This window comes from Schistocerca piceifrons, chromosome X (assembly GCF_021461385.2).
Source record: "Schistocerca piceifrons isolate TAMUIC-IGC-003096 chromosome X, iqSchPice1.1, whole genome shotgun sequence".
Lineage (NCBI taxonomy): Eukaryota > Metazoa > Arthropoda > Insecta > Orthoptera > Acrididae > Schistocerca > Schistocerca piceifrons.
In genome coordinates this window covers 399,160,307-399,182,347 of record NC_060149.1, presented here as the reverse complement: position 1 = coordinate 399,182,347, position 22,041 = coordinate 399,160,307, and the positions used below count along the sequence as shown (strand labels likewise).

Here is a 22,041-nt window from a genome sequence, read left to right as displayed (position 1 = left end):
GAGGGAGAATTATTCCTGGAACCCCATCTGAATGAGTAGACTGGGAATGTTACTGCAATAAAACAAATCCTTCATCTTGGCTGAAGTATTCCAGAAGGCGTGCTTCTTATGTTCGCTTTACTGAAACTTCTGCTTCTGGGCTAAGATGGTTGTTTTCGTGTGTCCTAGGTGCAAAAGTTCTGCTCCATTCCTTGACAAATTAAGATCTCGTACCACATCATTTAATTTCTTTAGTAAATAATTTAGGTGTAGGAATTTATCCTCCGTATTCACTTCCATTGCTGATGCTGCTTTTGCACTAAAAATCCTGTAGTTCAGGCTTTGCACAAGTTCAGGTAGTTCAGTAAACACTGGTATAGGAACTACTTAACTGCGTGCCATAGGTCTCCTGATTGATTTTAAATTTGGATACTCCCATTATGTTTTTTTGGCTCAGTTGAAACGTTTGACATCTGCAACACAAAAGTCGTGGTTTTTTGGCACTCATCAGACTGTTAGTACACGGAGATTTAAATATTCTCTTTGTCCATTTTTCCTCAGTAGAAGATCCTCCATACAATTTTTACAAACAGTTTGGGGAGCCCATGGTCTATTTTGGTCTCCAAGCTATATGCAAGATGTGCCTTCTTTACAAAGTCTGTGATGTGTTCCGTCTGTGTTTCTGTTGGCAGTATTCACTGAAAACATAACAGAACCCATCGGGATTGTTTATGCATCTCCTTTGTGAAGAACTTGTATTTTCCTGAAACAGATAAAATAAAAATATGAAAGAAATTAATAATGTTAAATTGTGAAATATTTTAGTGTAAAAAGTTAGATTAAAATAGAGATCGACGATACTGATGGGAACACTTAATTAAAATCCAGATACATAAATATCCTCAGAACTACAGCCAATCTGGGTAAAGCAAAGCCATATTGGGGTTTAGGGCCTCTGAAATACGCATGTGTTAGAATATTTTTGGTGATAATTTTTTTGACCTGTGTAATGTGTGTTTATAGTATGTTGAGGTGTTAGTCTCTCTAAGATATTTTATTCATATGTTTATTCTTCAGAAAGATTTGGTGCTTTCTCTTGGATGATATTGATTATAAAATCATTGAAAACACACATTCCGAGAACCATGAGCATCGTGTGAAGGCTGTTTTGCCAGTAACATTTCTTCATTTGAATTTCTCAAGGAAAGAAACAACATTAACATTGCTGAAGTTTCCGTGCATTAGCATTAATTTTGCGACAGATGTTGGGTAATGGATCACTTTTCCAAAAACTGGCAATTGCAGTTTATTTTGAATCAAGATACACAACAGGGATTTCCCTGGAAAAAAATTAAATACCTTTGTCCATTACTTAATTTCATTTGTCTGACATAAAAGACTATGTTATATCAGTATACACTGGAAAACATTTGCATAGGAATCTTCTAGAGATATAGGTATATTAATGAAAAATAAAAATAAAAGTAATAATCAGGTTGTGACCATGGGACACACAAGTATGAAGCCATGATTCTAACCAGTGTGAAGCCTCTTCGTCTGATGATATTGATCAGTAAAAAACACACAAAGTACCTGGAAAACATTGAAAACTTTGATTGCCAATTTTTCAGAAACTGTCAAGTATCTGTGTGTAAGCAGATGTATTCGCTTATTTTGACCCCTGTTCTACTGAGCAATGTTTCTGAGAAATGGGGTTACTGCACTTACTGTTTTCTCCTCGTCAGTTATTTACACTTTGCCTCATGCTTGTCACAAATTTGACATGTGCATGATCACGGTTTCATTCAAAAAAAGACTGTCACAGTCCTATGAGAGACTTCGTCTACCTTAGTAATCACCTGTCAACACTTTTACACAACCTGAATTAAATAGTAAGTGTTCCACGTTTGTAGCCAAAAATGGTGCATGCATGCACGCGCTGTAGCATTGTTGCCAGTGCTAATGTGAATGATTGATTTTGTTTCTTTCTGTGGGTTGCTAGTTTTATATTATGATTTCACTTCTAGGTAAGTGGTATGTTAAGTCAAGGGAGAGGGTTAGCTGTTAGATTCTGAGAGGTCAAGAGTTTGTCAAAGGAAAGGTATGTTGGAATGTGTAAAATACTGATACTTCAACTGTGTAAGAGTTGGATTTTCCTTTAATTTTGCATTTAAATAGATAATTTTTAGGAAGATTTTTTCATAATGATGCCTTGCCCTCATATTGACTTTAGGTAACTATGCCACACATTGTTGTTCCTCCTTCACACTGACAATGTAAACTAAATAATTGATTCTTAAAGTAAGTTGTGGGTAAGGAAGTGTTCCCTGCAGGGTAACTCTAGAATTGGAATGCAACACCCCTACAATTTATTTTCATATTTACTCAGAGGTAATTTGTGTAGTACTTAACTATCTTTCTGAAAAGTTTTTCCATAAACTTTAAATCATCTTATGTGATGTTTCTATTGCCATTTGCTTATGTGTTACAGCCATGATGTGAAGATTGCCAGCTTTCGAGGTATCCCCTTAACATTATGGCCAGTCATTCTTGTTTGAAATACATTGGTGTGCAAAACTTGGGGATGAAAGTAACTTTCGCATGACGTGGTAGACAAGTGCATCGGTTGATGACACTTGGACATTATGTATGAAAGAATTGATACAGTATAATACTGAAGCTGTCTGAAACAAATATGCAGTGAGACAAACAGAACTGACACTTCCATTAACAGACAATCACATTGCAGCCACTACAGTTTGATGGTCCTCTGGACATTAAAAAAAAGGGACATAACCCGTAATGGAGTGGGTTAACACCAAAGAAAGCAGAACATGCCATGCAATGTGTTCCCATGCTGGCCACGATGTTGGTAATGAGTTAAATTTCTTGTGATAGGGTGTTCCATTCCTCCAGCAGTGCACTTAGCAACTGCTGGATGGTGGTACACATGGACATACTGCAATGTGTCTCCCCAGTGTGTCCTCACCCTTGTTCGATGGGATTTAAGGACAGACGGATTGGCCAGTCCATTCATCAATTACCCTCTTGTTCGAAGAGCTGCTCCCTCTGTGCTCTTCGATGCAATTGTGCATTGTCTGGTATGGTTAAAAGAAAGTTAACTTTTCAAGGGTGGGAGAATGTCACTGAAAACTGTGCTGAAAAGTACAGGCTTCCATTACAAAGCACTAGATGGACGCAAAGTTCTGTTTGAAAAGGTGCATATTGTTGCACTAAAGTGTGGGTGAGAACATACATTCCCTAAAGTGTTTAGACAAAACATAGGTTAATGCTGGGGAAGCTGTAGGGAAATGCTAGACAGATGACACTCCTGAGCAGTAGTGGTCATCAGCCGATGGGAAGAGGAGCAGGATTAGATGTGGTCCTTGCAGGTTCTTCCAGTGGTTTTGTTCCTGATGCACTTTCAGTTTTTCAGTCCAGAAATACATGTAATTACCATGCAGACATGGACCACACACAATTTGTTGAGGGATTTAGGAAACTTTTAAAACAACTTTCTGCCCCCTACAACAATTGTAATGGACAATGCTCCATATCATTTACTGATACAGAACAAATCCTCAACCACAAAAAACTACACAAAATCTTGCTGCAAATATAAGCATGATGAATCTTCTGTTATATTCTCTTATTGAAGAAAATAAAGGCTTTGATGCCTACACACATAGTAGAATAAATCACAGTTGAGCAGCATTATACTGCAATAAGGCTACCATCATATCACTGGCATTTCAACCCCATTGAATCAGTATGGAGTGATATGAGGATACACATAAGGAACAACAATAAGTCTTACAATAACAGAAGTGTAAAGGCTGTTGTGTGAAGCTCTTATGACTGTCGATGCAGCCTAGTGGAGGAAAAAGATCAAGTACACTGAAAAGCATTCGAGCAGCCAAGACAATGGAAGGCATATATCATACTATTAGACAGTTTCATCTCAACAGCTATTGCTACCTAAGACCTGATGCATGGACACACTGCACATCATTTGAAGAGACTTACAAAGTAGCAAACAGTGGACAAGACTTGATCAGATGAAGTGCAGTTTTTATGGCAGTGGACAATGGGTATGATTTGTTGGATGTCATTTTTGAAGCGTAACTGGTAGATACTTATTTTGGTGATGCCAGTAAATGTTCCATGCTGTACTTCATTTAACTAGCTCAATGAAGCTAAAGGAGTGAATCAGACTTGGAACTGAAATATTTGAAATAATTGTACTTTTTGATCATATTACGGTTTAAAGGCAAATTTGAGTTTTTGCATTTGAGAAATTGCATAGTATGAACAAAATTGACAACTATTGCTACACGAGTCAAACATTGACTGTCAGATTATAATATTGTCCAGCCTATGAGAGTTTAATGGATTTACAGGCACTTAAGAGTCTTGTATCTCAGTGTTGCCTTGGCCTCATCCTTGGATTTACAACCATGTTAATAGGGCCCAAAAAATTAACATTTTGCAAGAAATGTGAATGTAGATCTGAATTCAACCTCAAAATGCGAAATTACCCGATATTCACTATTTCGTAGTGAATTGTATCGAGATCAACTATTTTATCATAGATGGTATGAAGTAGCTTTATTGAATGCATATAAATATTGAAAATAATTGAATTTTCAGTTACTGGTGTTGCATATCACCTGGCAAAACACAGATTGTAAAGATAATGTGCTTAAGTGTGTTTGCAAAAAAAGAGTGCAACAAGGTATCGGTGCGCTCAATGCTTCGGTGCCATGTCAGTCATGGGTGGGTGAATGGCCTCTGTATGTGCTGCATAATGACTCATAGGACAGGTGTTAGCTCAAGTCCAAAAGTTTGTATAATCGTGGCATTTATGTGGCAAAATTTCTGGAAGACAAAAATTAGATTTCAGAAACTGTTGCTTCGCTGTTGTATTTACATATTTAGGGCTGAAGTGATTACGCTAGACCACTCAGAAATGGACTGGAAAACAGCTGTTGGTGTTGGAGTCAGTCACCATACTGGCTGATTCTCTTCAATTTTATATTAGAGGTAGACAACTTCATACTTAGTCCAATATTTCTATGTTTCTTTTACTTCAGTCATTCTGTCCACATTTGCCGAAACTTTTTTTAGCAAGATGCAACCTGTCAACCCAAGCATCCACGGTTGTGCATTTACATGAGATCGAAAATGAATTGTGGTAGTTACAAATGAATCCTATCCATAATGAGTAAGAAAATACTTAAGACCAATCTACTTCATAACATTATATAGTTAAGAGAGAGGGGGAGCGTCATTCAGTTCGTCAATGGTAGAAATAAGCTTCTTGGTCATGCAGCCTCTAGAGAACTGCTGTGTGAATATCCACATCATTTGAAAATAGTTTTCCCCAGATGTCTTTTCAGCTTGCTGAAAAGGTGGAAAGCGCGTGGTTCAATTCTGCACTTCGCAGAGAACATCACCAATCTCTGTGTGATCTTGCTCGCATGGTTTGCAACCATTTCTCAATGGCTTTAAATGACATTGGCTTTGGTGTACATACTGCCAGAATTTTATGGTAAATCTCCGTACAATTTAAAAGTTTCTCCCCATAAGAATTTTGCTGTGTACTTCGACTTTGTAGTGTTTCCAGTTGCTGGTGCCATTTCACTTGCACACTGTGATCTGCCTGCTGCAGCAGAAGTCTCTCTGCAGCAAATGTGACACACGTATTATCTTCTGACAATGCATCACTCTTATTGTGCACAATGGTCATACATGGGATGATGTAAGGAACTTAATTTCTGAAGTGCCTGTGTAGCTTGCAAATTGCTGTAAGAGGGTAGCAAATAGACAGTTCCTTGCAGGGTTGAAGGTTACCAAGAAGTAATAAATCTTGAATGAGAATTAAGTTGAATTTGCAGTTACAATGCATATTTACATTAACACGGAAAAAATTTACCTGGATTGGAAATCATATTTACTCAGAATATGGAACTTATAGGGTGCCCCAGCCAGTAGTTGATCACCACCCAGTAGTTGGTCAGTTTCACTCTAATCTTTAAATTATAAGAGTTGGCAGTACTGACACTTTTAAAAATGTAAGAGCATATAAAGAACATATGTTGGCAAACTTATTTCTTCTATTGTTACAACAATTGGAGGGAACTGATAGCTTTGAGAAAATCTTTCCTTGTGTGCTGTGCTGAGAAGTGGAGTGTCAGGGCGTCTAGACTAATTGTAAGGTAGGTTACAGTGATACAGATATTTATTGACACAAGTACTAAATACTGAAATATGATGAACTGTGTTAACAGATAACTCATTATGAATGATTGATTTTATCATTTACCATAAAAGAAGTGTAAATTATTGCTTCAGTCTTCTTTAAGGGGGGATATCAACTACTGGAGTGCATGAAAGCATATTTTCCAGTAGTTGGTCATAATGATCAATTACTGGTAATTTTTAGAATGTTCTCTCAAAGAGTTGCTTTTAACCATAGACCAAGTAGGCCTTCCTTTCTTCTGTCCCATACTGATGGAAATGTGAAATTTATATGGCTTCCAGTAGTTGATCGGGGTGATCATCTACTGGTTTACATATGATCAACCAACAAGTATTGAGGCATACAGATAAAATTTTTATCAGTCATTAGTTTCATCCCTCTATTTACAGGATTGAAATCTGCAGACTGAATTAATAAATGGCTCCAAAAGAAGATAAGTCGAAAAAAGAATTTTTTAAGTATTCTGAGGAAGACTTACAATGTGCAGTAGAAGCAGTTCAAGCGGGTTGCAGTAGTATGAGGAAAGCTGCAAAACATTTTGGTATCCCATTTAGTACGCTAAATAACAAAATTAAAGGAAAAGTACCTATGCAGCGTAAGATGGGACCAAGTTCAGTTTTGACAGAGGCTGAAGAAAATTTATTGGTTAGCTGGATCCATGCCAACGCTAAAAAAGGCTTTCCAATAAAGCGAAGGACGCTGTATGAAACTGTGAGTGACATAGTTTTGGCAGATGGAAGACCTACACCATTCAAAGATGGAAGGCCTGGTGAAAAATGGTTTAAGTCATTCATGAGACGTCACCCTGATGTATCAGAACAGCATGCTGAGAGCATAAATACTGCCAGAGCAGCTGTTACTGAGGAAAATATCAGGCAGTGGTTCAATGAACTTCATCAGCATCTTCAGCAGGGTAATAATTTGGACATTTTAAATGAACCAAAAAGAATTTATAATGCAGATGAAACAGGATTTGAAACATGTCCTAAAACTGGGAAAGTTCTGGGTCCAATTTCTTTTGACAATCTGTATGAAGTCAAAAGCGGCAATGAAAAGGAGGCCATTACTGTAATGGCAAATTTCAATGCTGCTGGAGACACTGTACCCCCAATGGTCGTATTTCCACTTCAGAAAATTTCAAGGGACATATCCGAGAATTTGAACAGTGAATGGGGCATTGGGCGGTCAAAAAAAGGCTGGATGACAGGAGCCCTCTACTTTGAATACATTGCCAACATTTTCCTTCCATGGCTGAAGAAAGAGAGTCAAATTTCCTGTTATTTTATTGGTAGATGGGCACAAATCTCATACATCATATAAAGTTGCTAAGTTTTGTGCCGACAGTGGGATAATACAATTTGCATTGTACCCAAATGCGACTCATGTGCTTCAACCAGCTGATGTGGCAATATTTCGTCCCCTGAAATCTGGATGGAGAGATGCTGTATATAATTGGAAACACAAAACTGGGAACAAAGTTGTAACAAAAACTGTATTTGGCCCATTGCTTGAGACCGTTTTCAATGAAAAGGCTACTCCTGAAACAGTGAAAAATGGTTTCAGGAAGTGTGGTCTTTTCCCTTATGATCCTGATGCAGTGGACTATGCTAGATGTATGTCCAGCAAATCTAGACATTGTGCACCTGCTATAACGTGTGGTAATGCAATAAAACCATCATCATTTGGTGTTGAACATCTTTTGCATTTTGAATCTTTAATGAAGAGAGATAGAGCAGAAGAATTCCGTGCAGCAGAGAAAAATGGATGGGAAGGTGATCCAGGAGCAGAAGAACTGTTTCAGGTTTGGTGTAAAATTCGTGCTACTTGTAAATCACCTTCAACAAATAAAATTACAGATGCTAACATGCTATCTCTGCATTTGTGTAGTACAGAACAATCCATCCCTACATCAGAAAATCCAGCAGGAGATCATCAAGTGTGTATTAACAGCAAAATATCTTGTGACTCAAAAGATGAATCATCCACATGTCATAATGAAAAGTCTGGAGATCAAGACTCAGTACAAGATAATGACAGTTCAGGTCCTCCTCAGCCCTCTTCACATCCAGTCAAACCTGAAGCAGACACTGCAAAACGCCATTCATCCCAATCATCTCAGAAAAACAGAATCAGTCCACATTTTGCTAATCATATTACTTGGCCTACTGAATCCCCTATAAAGGCTGGAAGGAAAAGAGAGTACATACCATATGCAACAACATCCAAACAGTGGCTAGACTGGAACAAATCAAAGGAAGAACTAAAAGCCAACACAGAAGCTGCCAAACGAGCTAGAATAGAACAACGTAAAATGGCAAAACAGACAAATGAGAAAAAAAGAAAAGGAAGGAAACTGTTTCCAGAGGCTGAGAAGGAAAAACCACCAAAAAAGAAACCTGTAAGAAAAGACAGTTCAGAGTCAGAATCCACCAGTGATGAATGGAGCCCTCGTGAAGACACATCAGAAAATGAGCCTGACTGTAATAAAAACCTTGCTACCACAGAGAAGAGGCATGACATTGGAAGGCCTGCATTCAAAGGAGGAGATTTTGCTTTGATCTTGTTTCCAGGCCAAAAGAATAATAAGTATAAATTTCTGTGCACTGTTCAAAGAGTTACCACAGAAGAGGACATTGAGGTAATGGGTTTGAAAAGCTGCGATGAAAGAAATACACTGTTTAAGACTGATGATGATATAAGCACTGTTCACTCTTCACAGATTTTAGCAATACTTCCAGAACCCTCTATTATCTCTACAGGAGGCAGGCTGCGTTACAAGTTTCAACGTCCTGTTGATATTGGAAAACTGGAATGAAACTGAGCAGACTTGTGTATAGTCTATTGTTGTGTGTAGGCTACTGTGTTATATTGTTTTATTTCATTGAAATAAATTGTTCAATATGTTAATCATTCATGTAAGTGTGTTAAAATTAAGTTCCCAGATGTAATTATCAATTTAATGTCAGATGATTTTATTTTTGCATATTGATCAACTACTGGACTATGGGCGATCATTTTGTGGAACTGTATGATCAACTATTGGTAATTTCTGACCACTGTAACTGAAATTCAGAAAATGTAGGGAATAAGCATTTCAAGGTTAATTGTATGTATGTCATTCTCTACAGGAAACTTTTCTCTGTAATATGTGTTGTTACCAACTTACTCCTTCAAGTAGATGTTCTATAAAAAATATAAACGTAAACTCAAATTGTTAATCGATCAACTATTGGTGGTATCACCCTACTTTGTGCTGGTCTCATAGGCCATTACCTGCAGGTAGTTAGGTTGGACTATTATCTCCTCCTCTTCTCCTCCCCCTTTCGCCTGGAAGTTGCCAAGTGTTCCTAGGGCTTTGTAGTTAAAACACTTGCATGCTTTTATTAATTCAAACACACACAGTTTGGTAATTCTAATGTCAAAATAGTTCAGAATTGTTACAGAAACAAAATCGATGACACATATTCAAATATGAGGAATACATATTTTTGTTAAAAATTTTTAAACAATTCACATGATACACAGGACAAAAGGGCAGGATGAAATTTGGTGTTCTTCGTGCTGTGTAGTGTAGTTTCATGCCATTTGATATCCAGAGAGTGACAGTAACAAGTGTTTTTATACTGATGTGGCCCACTACTGACATCTAGCAGTCCCTGTAGGAACTTTAAAGCCTGCAGAGCTCACAGAAGCTTTTAGATGTCAAAATACACATTAGACATCTTGGAAAAGAATCTTTAACTGGTGCAGAGTAGTGCTATGTCTGTGACTTCATTGACTTTTGTGGTGTAATATGTAGTGGGAACCTCTGGGTTTACTGCCAGATCCTAAAATAAACTTGATTCAATATTTTGGCAATCCCATCCGTCCATCTTCAGAAGAACGGTGGTGGTGGTGGTTGTTGTTTCCAGTGGGATGTAGCACAGCAGCGGCAGCAGCCTCCTCCTGAAGATGGCACACAGTTGAATTGCTGAAATATTGAATAAAGTTGATTTTAGGGTCTGGTAGCAAACCTGAGGTGACTTCAAAGTGTCATGTCTACTGCACTTTCTCATGTCTTGTAATCTCTGTATTACATAAGCTTCAGTGTCAGTATGTTCACCTTATTTAAGGAAGTTATCCTATTTTTAAAAAAAAGATTAGATTTTTCCCAGTGATCCGGACAGTGCAATTAAGAAATAGTTTATTATGGAGATGTTACCTTTGGATGTGCAGGACAACTGAAAAAAAATTATCTTGTTCCTGATTTCTGGCATCTAAACCTTTGAGACCTAGTAAATTTCTGCAGTCAAACTTGCATTGCCATTAGAGATGTAAATAAAAATAAATGAACTAAAAAAGTATCATTGTAACACCTAGGAGTTTCAAACTTCTCACATGAATGACAGTTAATTTACACCTCCCATCACTACTGCAACACAGTATTTGACAATTTTGCACCTGAGCCCTTAGGTTTTTATGAAAAGTAAAATTGTTTTGAAAGTGTAATTGGACTCGTATCCTTGCATCAACAATGTTAAAACATTATTCTTTATATATTTCATGCTTTCCCTTGACACAGCCTGTCATCATTTTTAACAGGAGGGACTATGATTCAGAAGTTATCTATTCAGAAGTTTGATAAACTAAAATTTTAACTATTAACCCTCAGGGTGATTTTCATGATTCCCAATCAATTACATTTCTCCTTGTAGAAATACTTACTTTCCCTGAAACCATTTTAGGGTGTTTTTTAAACATTTAAATGATACACAAGTATTGTTTTTTTTCTTTGTTGGAGAACAGTATTAATCTCCAGCATTTGGTCCCATCATTTTTCAGTAGATAGCACAAATTTGATGGCTCTAAATATTTATTTTAATTATCTCTCTTCCTTTAATCCATCTTGGCTCCTCACTCTCGTCATCTTTGAATGGAAGTTGGCACAGTGTCTACCAATATATTATATTTAATGTTCCAGTCATACTTGTGGTACTACTTCAGTATCTCCCTCCTGTCTTCCCCACAACAAATGAAACCCTTGGATCCTGGCATCAGAGTGTTCTGTCCTTTTTAACTATTCTCAACCTATCCCAATCTCCTCTCAGAGGAAGAAACCAAAAGTTATCAACCTAGGATAGTGTCTTGCACTTGTGTATTGCCAGTACTGTTCAACCTTCTGAACATTAGTACTAGCCAGTAAGTGTGAGTCATAATTTTATAGAATAACAGTAACACTTAATTTTGTGTTGAATGGGTTTGTTTGTTTTTTTATGTGGTACACTCGGGCATAGCACTGGAGTAAAATTTGTTAATTATGGAAACCGAATGTGATCATCACGCACTTGAGATTTGACAGTTGTTTCTGTGACATGAGGTTTTATGTCTAGTAGTGACCATGCAAATTCAGGTGGAGGTCGCCACTGCAGTCACTTTGTTTTAACCTATCTGCTGTTTTGATTTTGCCCAAAAAGATTCATCATATTGGAAATATTTAGTTTTTCATCAAAAAATGGTTTAAGAGACCATTTAAAATAATTGACCTATTGATTTATTATTGAACTGTTTAATGGTAGTTTGAAATTATGAACACACACACACACACACACACACACACACACACACACACACACACACACACACACACACAAATACGTGCTAGTTAACTGACTGCCATTTACTTTGTGTAATTTACAATAACTTGTTCAGGAATGGAAGGAACAACTGCAGGCCTTCGAACACATTAGGCATTCCACATAGTCGAGGTTTTAATTTGTATTTATTCCTGAAAAGTTAAGTTTGCTCTTTAAAGTGCTGGTAGTTTGTGTTTATTTTTGGCAGAGTCAGAGTCACAGGGATTATTAGAAATACTTGTTAAAAGTGCGTTTGTTAATGTGAGTTTTTTCAGTTTCACTATATTGCTAAACATTGAGGACTTAAGATTTGCACTTGGATTGTAGTACTGCTGAACAAAGAGTAAAAACAGTTTCCTCCAATTTTTTTGTGGTTAAGGTGGCTTGTCAAGCCTTCGTATTAACAAAAACCTGTCTTATTATGGTTTGGATGATACTGATAGGTAACGACACATGGCACTGAATGCTCATGCTTTGTAAAACACGCCGACTTCAAAAAGTAAAGCTGTCAAAAATGGGTTGTGGTGATGGACATAGAGTGAAGCGTGGTATTGCCATAGGACTGTATTTTGTGGATGATATTACTAGTTTTGTCAAGTCTCATCTGGTGATTTAGGGTATTATATCAAATTTCTAAAGTTACATGCTTTCTGGTGTTAACAAATTTTGATGTCACTGTGTTAAATATGTATGTAGTGTATATTTAAAGGATTATTAAATTTTTAAGTAAAATATTGGAATATTTTTTTATATTGTGTAGGCATAGTGAAATAAACTAAACTTTCTGAGAAGTTTGTTTAAAAGTAAGGGGTTGTTAACTTAGATTAGTTTTGATACTTCCATGCTTCATCTGGCATGGTCATATTGAGTGTTGCATACCATCTAGTTTTTATCGTATTCAATTAGCTTTGCATACTAAAATTCAAAATGTGAATTGATTTATTAACTGACCCTTCTTTATTATAGAATTGTGTCAGTTTGATATTTTCTAATAAAATCTTTGAGTGTTAATGGATCTTCATATGTCTGTTGGGACAGGTTGTAACATCTGTTACTGTTTCACAGGGAGCAGCTGAACACCCAAGTTCAAGATGATCCTGAATGGCAAGCTGAAGAATTTGTGCCAGAGAATCCAACAAAGTAGGTAGTGAAAGAGAACTTGCCGTTTGTGCGACAAATGTTTTTGGACAACTTCCATTTGTGTTAAATATCTGCCACTTTTGTGGTAATTTTGATGCGGATGATAGTTATTTTTGCCAGATTCTGCAGTGACACATTGTGTACACATATAAAGGCAGTGTTTATTTCAATAAATGTGTTAACACTATATGCAATATAGAAATTGGTAACTAATATATTTAATGCAAGGAATGTGTAAGAACAAAATCTATAAAATTCACTGTGCTGATAGGATTAGAACTGTTTTTGTGTGGCAGTTGTGTTCCTCAGTTAAAGGACATATCCCCTATGGCAAGTATGGCTTGGTCTACAGGCTGACTCCACAGTGGTTGTTTCATGGGCATATGTGGTAAGATCTGCCCAACTTAGAGATGTGGTACTCGGACATAACAGAAAGACATGGTAGATAGAGGGGTTCATAAACTTGAGTTGTGTAGTGTTTAGTCTCAGATGGTAGAGCTCAAAAACTGATCTCACCTCTGTAAAAAAATGAATAAGACACTGAGTCAATGTTTGTGCACAAATGGTGTGAAAATCATAGTAGTGGACTGCTGGCAAGAACTGGCATTCATTTGCTCTATGTACCAATGCCGTTATTAAGTACTGGATTTTCAACCCTTTGTACAGCAGAATGCATTGTACTGATGCACACAACCATATGTGGTTTAATACAAATGATCTGCCCCTGCACTCTGGAGTATGCTAAATTCAAAATTTTCATTGCTGGCTGCTATGTACTGTCACCAAGAAGTGTTACAGATAATCAACAAAATATGCTTCAGATACTTGGTTCTCAAAGCAGTGATATTACAAAGAAACATTTGTAATGTCAGTTTCTAGCACAAGACTCAATCAGTCCAACGTTTTACTTAGTAATGTGATGGATTTTTATTTTTGTTGTGTACATTGTGTAGTCTCAAAAGAGGATGTTTTAGAGTTAGCAGTACTTGGAAAGTGCCTTTCTTGAATCAACATTGGGTTTTTCCCACTTGATTGATGACCTCCTGATCATTTCTTCTCGTAGTGCTGTGTTTTCTGTTTTTAGTGTTGAGTGCAAAAATAATATTGACCATAGAATTTGGAACTTTACACAGAAATGGTAAATCGCTATTAAAATACAGCTTTCAAAGAAAATTAACATCTGTAAAGCTTCTGAGTTTCACAGTATTCAATTTGCTACTTAATTCGAACATAAGATGTAAAATACTATCTTTATTTGCGGAACACTAACTGGGAGGTATAAAATGGATTTTGACTTCATAGAGGTCATACACAATTAGTCTTCTTCTTGAAACTTCCTGGCAGATTAAAACTGTGTGCCGGGCCAAGACTTGAACTCGGGACACACTGGTCCCGAGTTCGAGTCTTGGCTCGGCACACAGTTTTAATCTCCCAGGAAGTTTCATATCAGCGCACACTCCGCTGCAGAGTGAAAATCTCATTCTGGAAGTCGTCTTCTTGACATAAAAACTACAGAAAACACAACAGCCACAATAGTTTTTCAACTACTGTGCAGGAAGTCTTGTATCTGAAGTTGCAATATTTACTAAGAAGCTACTAATTGCTTTAAAGTAATTTAAATATAAATCAGACAAAATTCGAATTGCCCCACTCCACGTGGGGCTCACAACCCTTTGGTTAGTTCATGCTTAGCTATCACAGGGCCCCAGCCTTTGCAGCACCTTTCCTGTTTCCATGCTGCATGTCTATCCTCCTCCTGTTCTTTTTCCCCCTCCCTTGGGAATATGTCTTGGATATTTTTGGGAATGCGTTCCAGAAGTTTCAGTAGCCTGACATCAAAACAGTCCTTCCACTGTTTTTCCCTTTCTTTTGTTCTTTCATTCATTGTTCTCCGTGTACTATCCTTCCTCTACTTCAGTGTTTGATGTTCCTCTTTGTTTCTTCTTCCACCCTGTGTGCCCCTGAAGGCTGGCCCACGCATCTGATGTGTAACCAGTGACTGGGTAATAAGTGATTTCCAGCCCTGGGTCGAGAGGTAGGGTTCGCACGTACCCCCTGGTACAGGCCAGGCCCAGACAAGGAAGATTGCCTGAGTTGCTACCTTCCCAAATTGCCGATTAGTCTGTCAGTTGCTCGGGAGGTGTGGTCTGAGGTGTGAACAATCACCTAAGGTGGGTGCAACCCCCTGTGAGGGGGGGTCCCTCAGTTGGAAGGAGCATGCCATTGGAGACGATTGCAATCGTAGGGATTTTCTCGCAATGAGCCAATCACCTTCAGAGACAGCGTCCACTAAACTTAAACAGAATGAGGCAAAAGATTCAAAGACCCTCCCAGCTGCACCATGGTTCCTCGTGATTTCACATACTTAAGGTGATCAGTCATTTGCTATTGTAAATCCGTTAGTTACTGAGAAATATGTTGATGCAATTGCCGGCCCTGTGAAATCCTGCTCTCGTTTACACAATGGCACTTGGCTTTTGGAGACTACTTCTGATTCTGAAGCACAACTGCTGCTGGCAGCTCACTCCTCCATGGCTATCCTGTTAGTGTCAAGGCCCATAGGTTGCTGAATTCTTTGCATGGTGGTATTTATGCTAGGCTGCTGGATAGTCTGACCGATGGAGATATCCAAACTTACCTCTCTGATCAGGGTGTCATTTGCATCGAGTGATGAAAAAGGTTGATGCAACCTTAGGGCCTGCATGCATACTTTTCCCCTTGTTTCATAGAGAACTGCTTCCCTCAAAGATGAAAGCTGGCTATGAAGTATTCAGTCAGGCTGTACATTCCAAACCCGATGAACTGTTATCAGTGTTAACGTTACACCCACACTCAAATGTCTTGTCGAAATGCGTTACTTGTGGTAGGGATACTCGAGGGCTACTGCTGACCTCTTCTCCCTGCTGTATCAATTGTAATGTCGACCATGCAGCCTCATCCCGAGAATGTCCTGTGAATATCAATGATCTCGCCATTCAGATCAGAGTGAAGGAAAAAGTGCCTTACCCTGTCACTTCCAATTTGTTGGTGACCTGAAAGTATTGTTTTTTACCATCTGGCAGTTACAGTACTATTCCTGCCGTGCCTCGCTCCACGAACAACATGGCAATGTAAACTTGTGACGTCAAATTCAACATGACAGTTGTCAAATCGTGCAGTGTCACAGTGGCATCCCTGCCTCCTCCTCCTCCTCCTCCTCCTCCTCCATCTGTGCAACAAGCCAACAAATCTTTGCCTCCTGCGGCAAAATCACCTGCTACACGACCGGCAGGACAGAAAGGACACCAGGAATACTCCCACGAAGGCCTTCTGTATCCCTTCAGCTGACAAACATGTGAGTCTTCATATGTCAACTGTAAATGCTGTTAGAAATCAAAGAAAGAAAAATGGTCTTCTCTTTCGCCAACTGGGAAATGCTCTTCCACTGTGTCTTCATGTGATACTCGCACCTGGCCGATGTTTGTTTCGCCGATGTGCACCACCAACCGTTTCTGTTGTCCTGGAATCTGCAGGCCAACATAGAGAAACTGCCAAAACTGCTGATGCCTCTGTGGATATCATGGAGCAGGGTCCTCCAGCCTCTGTGCCCTGTTGCAGTGTCTCTTTTAAGGCTGGCACATGGCAGCTGCTGAGGTGACAAGCATTCATTTTCTCCCTTCCTTGTCATGACTCCTCCAGTGGAATGTTCATGGCATTAGATCCAATGAGGAAGAATTTCTGCTGATCTTGAAATAGCAGTGTCCCCTTGTTTTCTGCCTTCAGGGAAAAAATTGTCCTTGAGACTGCTTTGATATCTAATTTCTTCCTGGTCCACTTTGACCACTGCCCCACCCCCACTCAAGGAGATAGTCAAACCATCTACCTGAATACCTAGCGGCAAGCTGATGCAGTCTGCATTTCCTAGATTGTTTATCCTACACTGAAGCTTATCAGAAGCCTGACATTCTGTGTCATCAGTGACATCTAACTTTGCCCTCCCTCCCTCCCTCCTTCCCTCCCCCTTTCCCCAGTTCTGTCCCCCTTCTCTCCTCCCCTTACCCTTCTGCTCCTGTGAACTGCCCTCTGGATGTCTCCCTCTCCCCCGGCCAGAGAAGTGTCACCTTCTTCCAGGCCAGAGGCCTGCTGCCACAACTCAGCCTTGGTATCCCCAGTTGGTGCTCCGAAAGTCCTCCCTCCCTCCCTCCCTCCCTCCCTGCTCTTCCACCTTTGAAACAGACCAACTCAAGTCTCAGGACAAGGAACTGCAGATGTCCTCCAGAGGTGCCATCTCCTCCACTGCAACCTGAATTTAGTGTCCTCCTTATGGATGTCACTGCATCATTATTGGTGACTGATCGGCTCCAGCTCATTCTCCTCACATGTGGATACCCATTCTGTGCTCACTCAGTGGAACTGTAGTAGATACTATAGTCACCTCCTGGAGTTGCAATCTCGTATTTCCTTTTACTTGGTAGCTTGTGTTCTCCAGGAATGTCAAATCACTGATGCGTACCCATTAGCCCATTTTGGGTCCTGTGCTTGGTCAGAACCAGGTTGGCCCTGTGAGGGCTTCTGGTAGTGTTGGCACATTGGTCAGTACAGACATTATTAGTACATGGAGCCCCCTTCACACCATGTTGGGTGCAGGTGCTTTCTGGGTCCACTTGGACTCTACGGTCATGGTATGCAATATCTATCCCCTTCCCAACAGGCCACGTACATGTACTGCCCTAACTACCCTCCTTCAGCAACTTCCCCTCCCTTCTCCTCAGAGACTTTAACGCCCATCACCCTTTGTGGAGGAGTGCTTCTTCTAGTTGAGAATCCTCATCGACCAATTTCGTGCGGATCATGACCTATGCCTTCTTAGTGCTGGTGCCTGTACTCATTTTAAGTGCCGCGTACAGCACTGTGCCATTGGTCTTTTTGCTCAATATTCCACCTCTTCTTCCTTCCGTACACTGGTTATCACGTAAGTTCAGTGGTAGACCACTTCCAGTTGATTCATTCCCTTCCACCTCCTGATGGCCAGGTTACCCTGCTGGGCACTCTGTCAAGCTGATTGGCCTCTCTATACCTCGCAGGTTGTGTTCATGCCCTCTTTGTCAATTCCTATTGAAGTTGTTCATGAGCTGTCCACTGAGATAATCAAATCAGCCAACTTTTAAGGTTTCTCTGTAAAATTTACAGAAATTGCAGCATTTTACAGTTTTACTGATGGACAGTGTCACTTTATAACTTAACGCACAAAAATTTGTAACATTACCAATTCTTTGTTTGGGTTGGAGGCAAGTCTGATTGTCAATAACTCATTCTTTGATTGTCAATAACTCATTCTTTGATATCATTTGTACTTTTAACCATGTAATCTACATACATACTCCACTAGCCATCAAGCACTATGTAGTGGAGGGCACAATTCGCGCCAAAGTCATATTTCTCCCGTTTCCCTCGCAGATCACATGAGGGAAAAACGACTGTCTGAACACCTCAGCACGAGCTCTAATTTCCCTTATCTTTGAATGGTGATAACTGCGCGATTTGAAAGTTGGTGGTAATAATATATGCTCTACATCCTTGGCGAAGATCGGATTTCAGAATTTAGTGAGCAGTCCCTCCTGTTTATCGCGTCGTCTATCTGCAAGTGTGTCCCACTTCAAACTTTCTATGAGATTTGTAATGCTCTCGTGATGGCTAAGTGTACCAGTTGCGAGTCTTGCTACTCTTCTTTGAACCTTCTCAATATCTTGAATCAGACCCAACTGGTAAGGGTCCCATACAGACGAACTATACTGTAAGACTAGACAAACAAACGTATTGTAAGCAATTTCCTTTCCTGAAGGACTGCATAGTTTCAGGATTCTACCAATAAACCGCAGTCTAGAGTTCACCCTGCCCGATACTTGTGTAATCTGATCATTCCATTTGAGATAATTTGAAATAGTCACACCCAAATATTTGACGGATGTTACCGCTTCCAAAGACTGGGCACTTACTTTCTACTCGTACATTAATGGGGATTTTTCGCCTTGGTATATGCTGTAGGTTACACTCAACTAATATTGAGAGATAACTGCCAGTCATTACACCACGCATTTATTTTCTGCAAATCCTCATTGATTTGTTCACAACTTTCGTGTGATACTACAGTGACGTGTGTGTCGTCATTGGAATTGAATTTGAACGCTGGATAATAGTTCTACGATGCTCCCTCAGATGAGTTTCGTTGTGTATGGACTCAATGAGTGGTCGTTGGGCTATTGCTCGGAGTTTTCCCTGACACACCGAGGTATCTACCATCTATGACCACCTTGCCGACCTTAGTGATACTGCTTGTTCAGTTGACTTCCTTTGGGTTCTTGGCCGTGGGGGATCCTAGGTAATGAGCTTGCTGATAGTCTTATGGAGGCCGGGGCAGGGAGGGTTGACACGTACCTCCAATTCTGTGACCCTCCTAGAGTGGATTTGCAGATTTAAATTTAAATCGAGTTTTGCTCCAATCATGGTCTGACTGTTGGGGCTACATCCCCTGTGTAATGAACTTAGTGTTCGTGCAGTCAAGGGGCTCCAACCACATCCACATCTATCTACATGTACGTGATTACTCTATTCACAATAAATTGCCTGGTAGGGGTTTCAGTGAACCACCATAGGGGTTTCAGTGAACCACCTTTCAGCTGTGTCTCTACTGTTCTCATCTCAAACGGTGTGCGGGAAAATAGAGCCCTTAAATTTTGGTCATTTCTACACCTATGTAGGTGGGTGCCAACAGAATGTTTTCGCAATTAGAGGAGAAAACTGGGGATTGAAATTTCATGAGAAGATCCCGTCGCAATGAAAAATGCCTTTGTTTTAATCTGATTGTTTGCCAGTCTAATTCACATGTCATGTCTGTGGCACTATCTCCCCTATTTTGCGATAATACAAAACAAGCTGCCCTTCTTAGAACTCTATTGATGTCATCCGTCAGTCTCACCTGATACTGATCCTACACTGCACAAAAATACTCAAGGATAGCACCTGCTAAGTGTTCTGCCAATGAATCGCAGTCTTCGGTTTGCTCTACCCACAACATTATCTATGTGATCGTTCCAGTTTAGATTATTTGTAATTGCAATCCCCCAAGTATGTAGTTGAATTTACAGCCTTCATATTTGTGTGACTTATTGTGTGATCAAAATTTAGATTATTTCTTTAGTACTCGTGTGAATAACTTCACTCTTTCCTTTATTTAGGGTTAGTTGCCACTTCTCGCACCTTACAGATATCTAGATCATTTTGCAATTTGTTTTGTCATCTGATGACTTTACAAGAAGGTAAATTGCACAGTCATCTGTAAACAATCTGAAGGCTACTCGAATTGTCTTATATGTCGTTAATATAGATTAGGAACAATAGAGGGCCTGTAACACTTCCTTGGGGAATGCAGGATATTACTGCTGTTTTACTTGATGACTTTGTCTCTTATTACAAACTGTGACCTTTGTGCCAGGAAATCACAAATCCAATTGCACAACTGAGGCGATATTCCATAAGCATGCAATTTGGTAAGAAGACGCGTCTGAGAAACAGTGTCTAAAGCTTTCTGGAAATCTAAAAATACGGAATCAATTTGACATCTGCTGTTGGTAGCACTAATTACTTTGAGTATGAAGAGCTGGTTGTGTTTCATGAGAAAAACATTTTTTGGTTCCTTGCTGACTGTAGGTCAACAAATTGTTTTCTTTGAAGTAATTCATAATGTTCAAACACACATGTTCCAAAACCCTATTGTAAATAGATATTAGTAATATGGGCCTGTAATTCAGCGGATTACTCCTGTTTAGTGCAACTTGAGCAGTTTTCCAGTCTTCAGGTATGCAACTTTCTGAGAATGAGTGGTTGTATAGAGGTGCAAAATATGGAGCTATTGAATCAGCATACACTTGAGAGTAACCTGACAGGTGTACAATCGGGACTGGAGGCCTTGCGTTTATTAAGTGATTAAAGCTGCTTTGCTACACTGAGGATATCTACTTCAGTGTTCCTCATTTTGGCAGTTGTTCTTGATTGAAATTCAGGAACATCTCTCGTTGGGTTTTCTGTGAGATTCAGAGACAGTTTCATTGCGGAAATTATTAAAATCATCTCGCATTGAAGCACGCGCTATATTTCGAACTTCTGCAAAGCTTTGCCAATCTTGGGGATTTTGCGTTCTTGTAAATTTGGCATGTTTTTGTGTGTGTGTGTGTGTGTGTGTGTGTGTGTGTGTGTGTGTGTGTGTGCGCGCAACAGCGCTCTGACCTGTCTTGCATCTCTCAATTGCCATTGTTCTTTTCTTTGCTATCATTCCACATCTTTCCTATGCTTACATGATCAGCTCGGAAGGAGTGGAGACACTCTTAAAAAGGCTTTAAGAGCATTTTTATCAGCTTTCTTAAATAGATGTACTTCGCATTTCATTTTGATGGTTTTGGGTGTTACGGTATTCAGCCTAGCAGCAACTGCCTTGGGGTTGCTAGTGTCTGTATCTGTCATGATACTTCCAATTTGTTCATGATTATTTTCTGCTAAGAGGTCAAGTATGCTTTTGAAATCATTTATGCTTAGAGTGGGCTCATGAACTAATTGTTCAAAATAATTTACTGAGAAAGCATTCAGTAAAATTTCTGATGACGTTTTATGCCTTCTGCCAGCTTCAAACGTATAATTTTTCCAGCATATCGAGGGTAGATCGTCACCACTGACTATAATTGTAGAAGCGAGTGGGGTACCAATTTAAAATGACTCAACTTTCCTTTGAACTGTTCAGCAACTGTACCTTCTGAGTCGGGGGTCAGTGAAACGATACAGTTAGTAGTTTAGTCCAATGTCGAGTGTAACCTCTATCCCTCCTGTTTCGCAGGTACTATCCGCTTTAATTTTACTACAAGGTAAACTACTTCTGACAGCAATAAATACTCCACCAGCAACTGCATTTAATTCATCCCTTCTGAACACTGTTAGGTCATTTGGAAAAAAAAATAGGCTGAACTTATTTTCGGCTTTAGCCTGCTTTCCGTACCTTTAAGTATTTGAGCTTTGATGCTT

The 22,041-nt window shown here is 39.3% G+C and overlaps 1 protein-coding gene across 2 annotated transcripts in view; it reads left to right on the top strand.

The window, feature by feature from the left end:
- The window catches only part of LOC124721745 (plasminogen activator inhibitor 1 RNA-binding protein-like), a 76,559-nt gene that overhangs the window by 30,617 nt on the left and 23,901 nt on the right, over positions 1-22,041 (top strand). For both annotated transcript variants that reach the window (XM_047246848.1, XM_047246849.1), the window contains exon 5: positions 12,919-12,993. In XM_047246848.1, the coding sequence (XP_047102804.1) occupies positions 12,919-12,993 (75 nt within the window). The remainder of the gene's footprint in view (positions 1-12,918; positions 12,994-22,041) is intronic.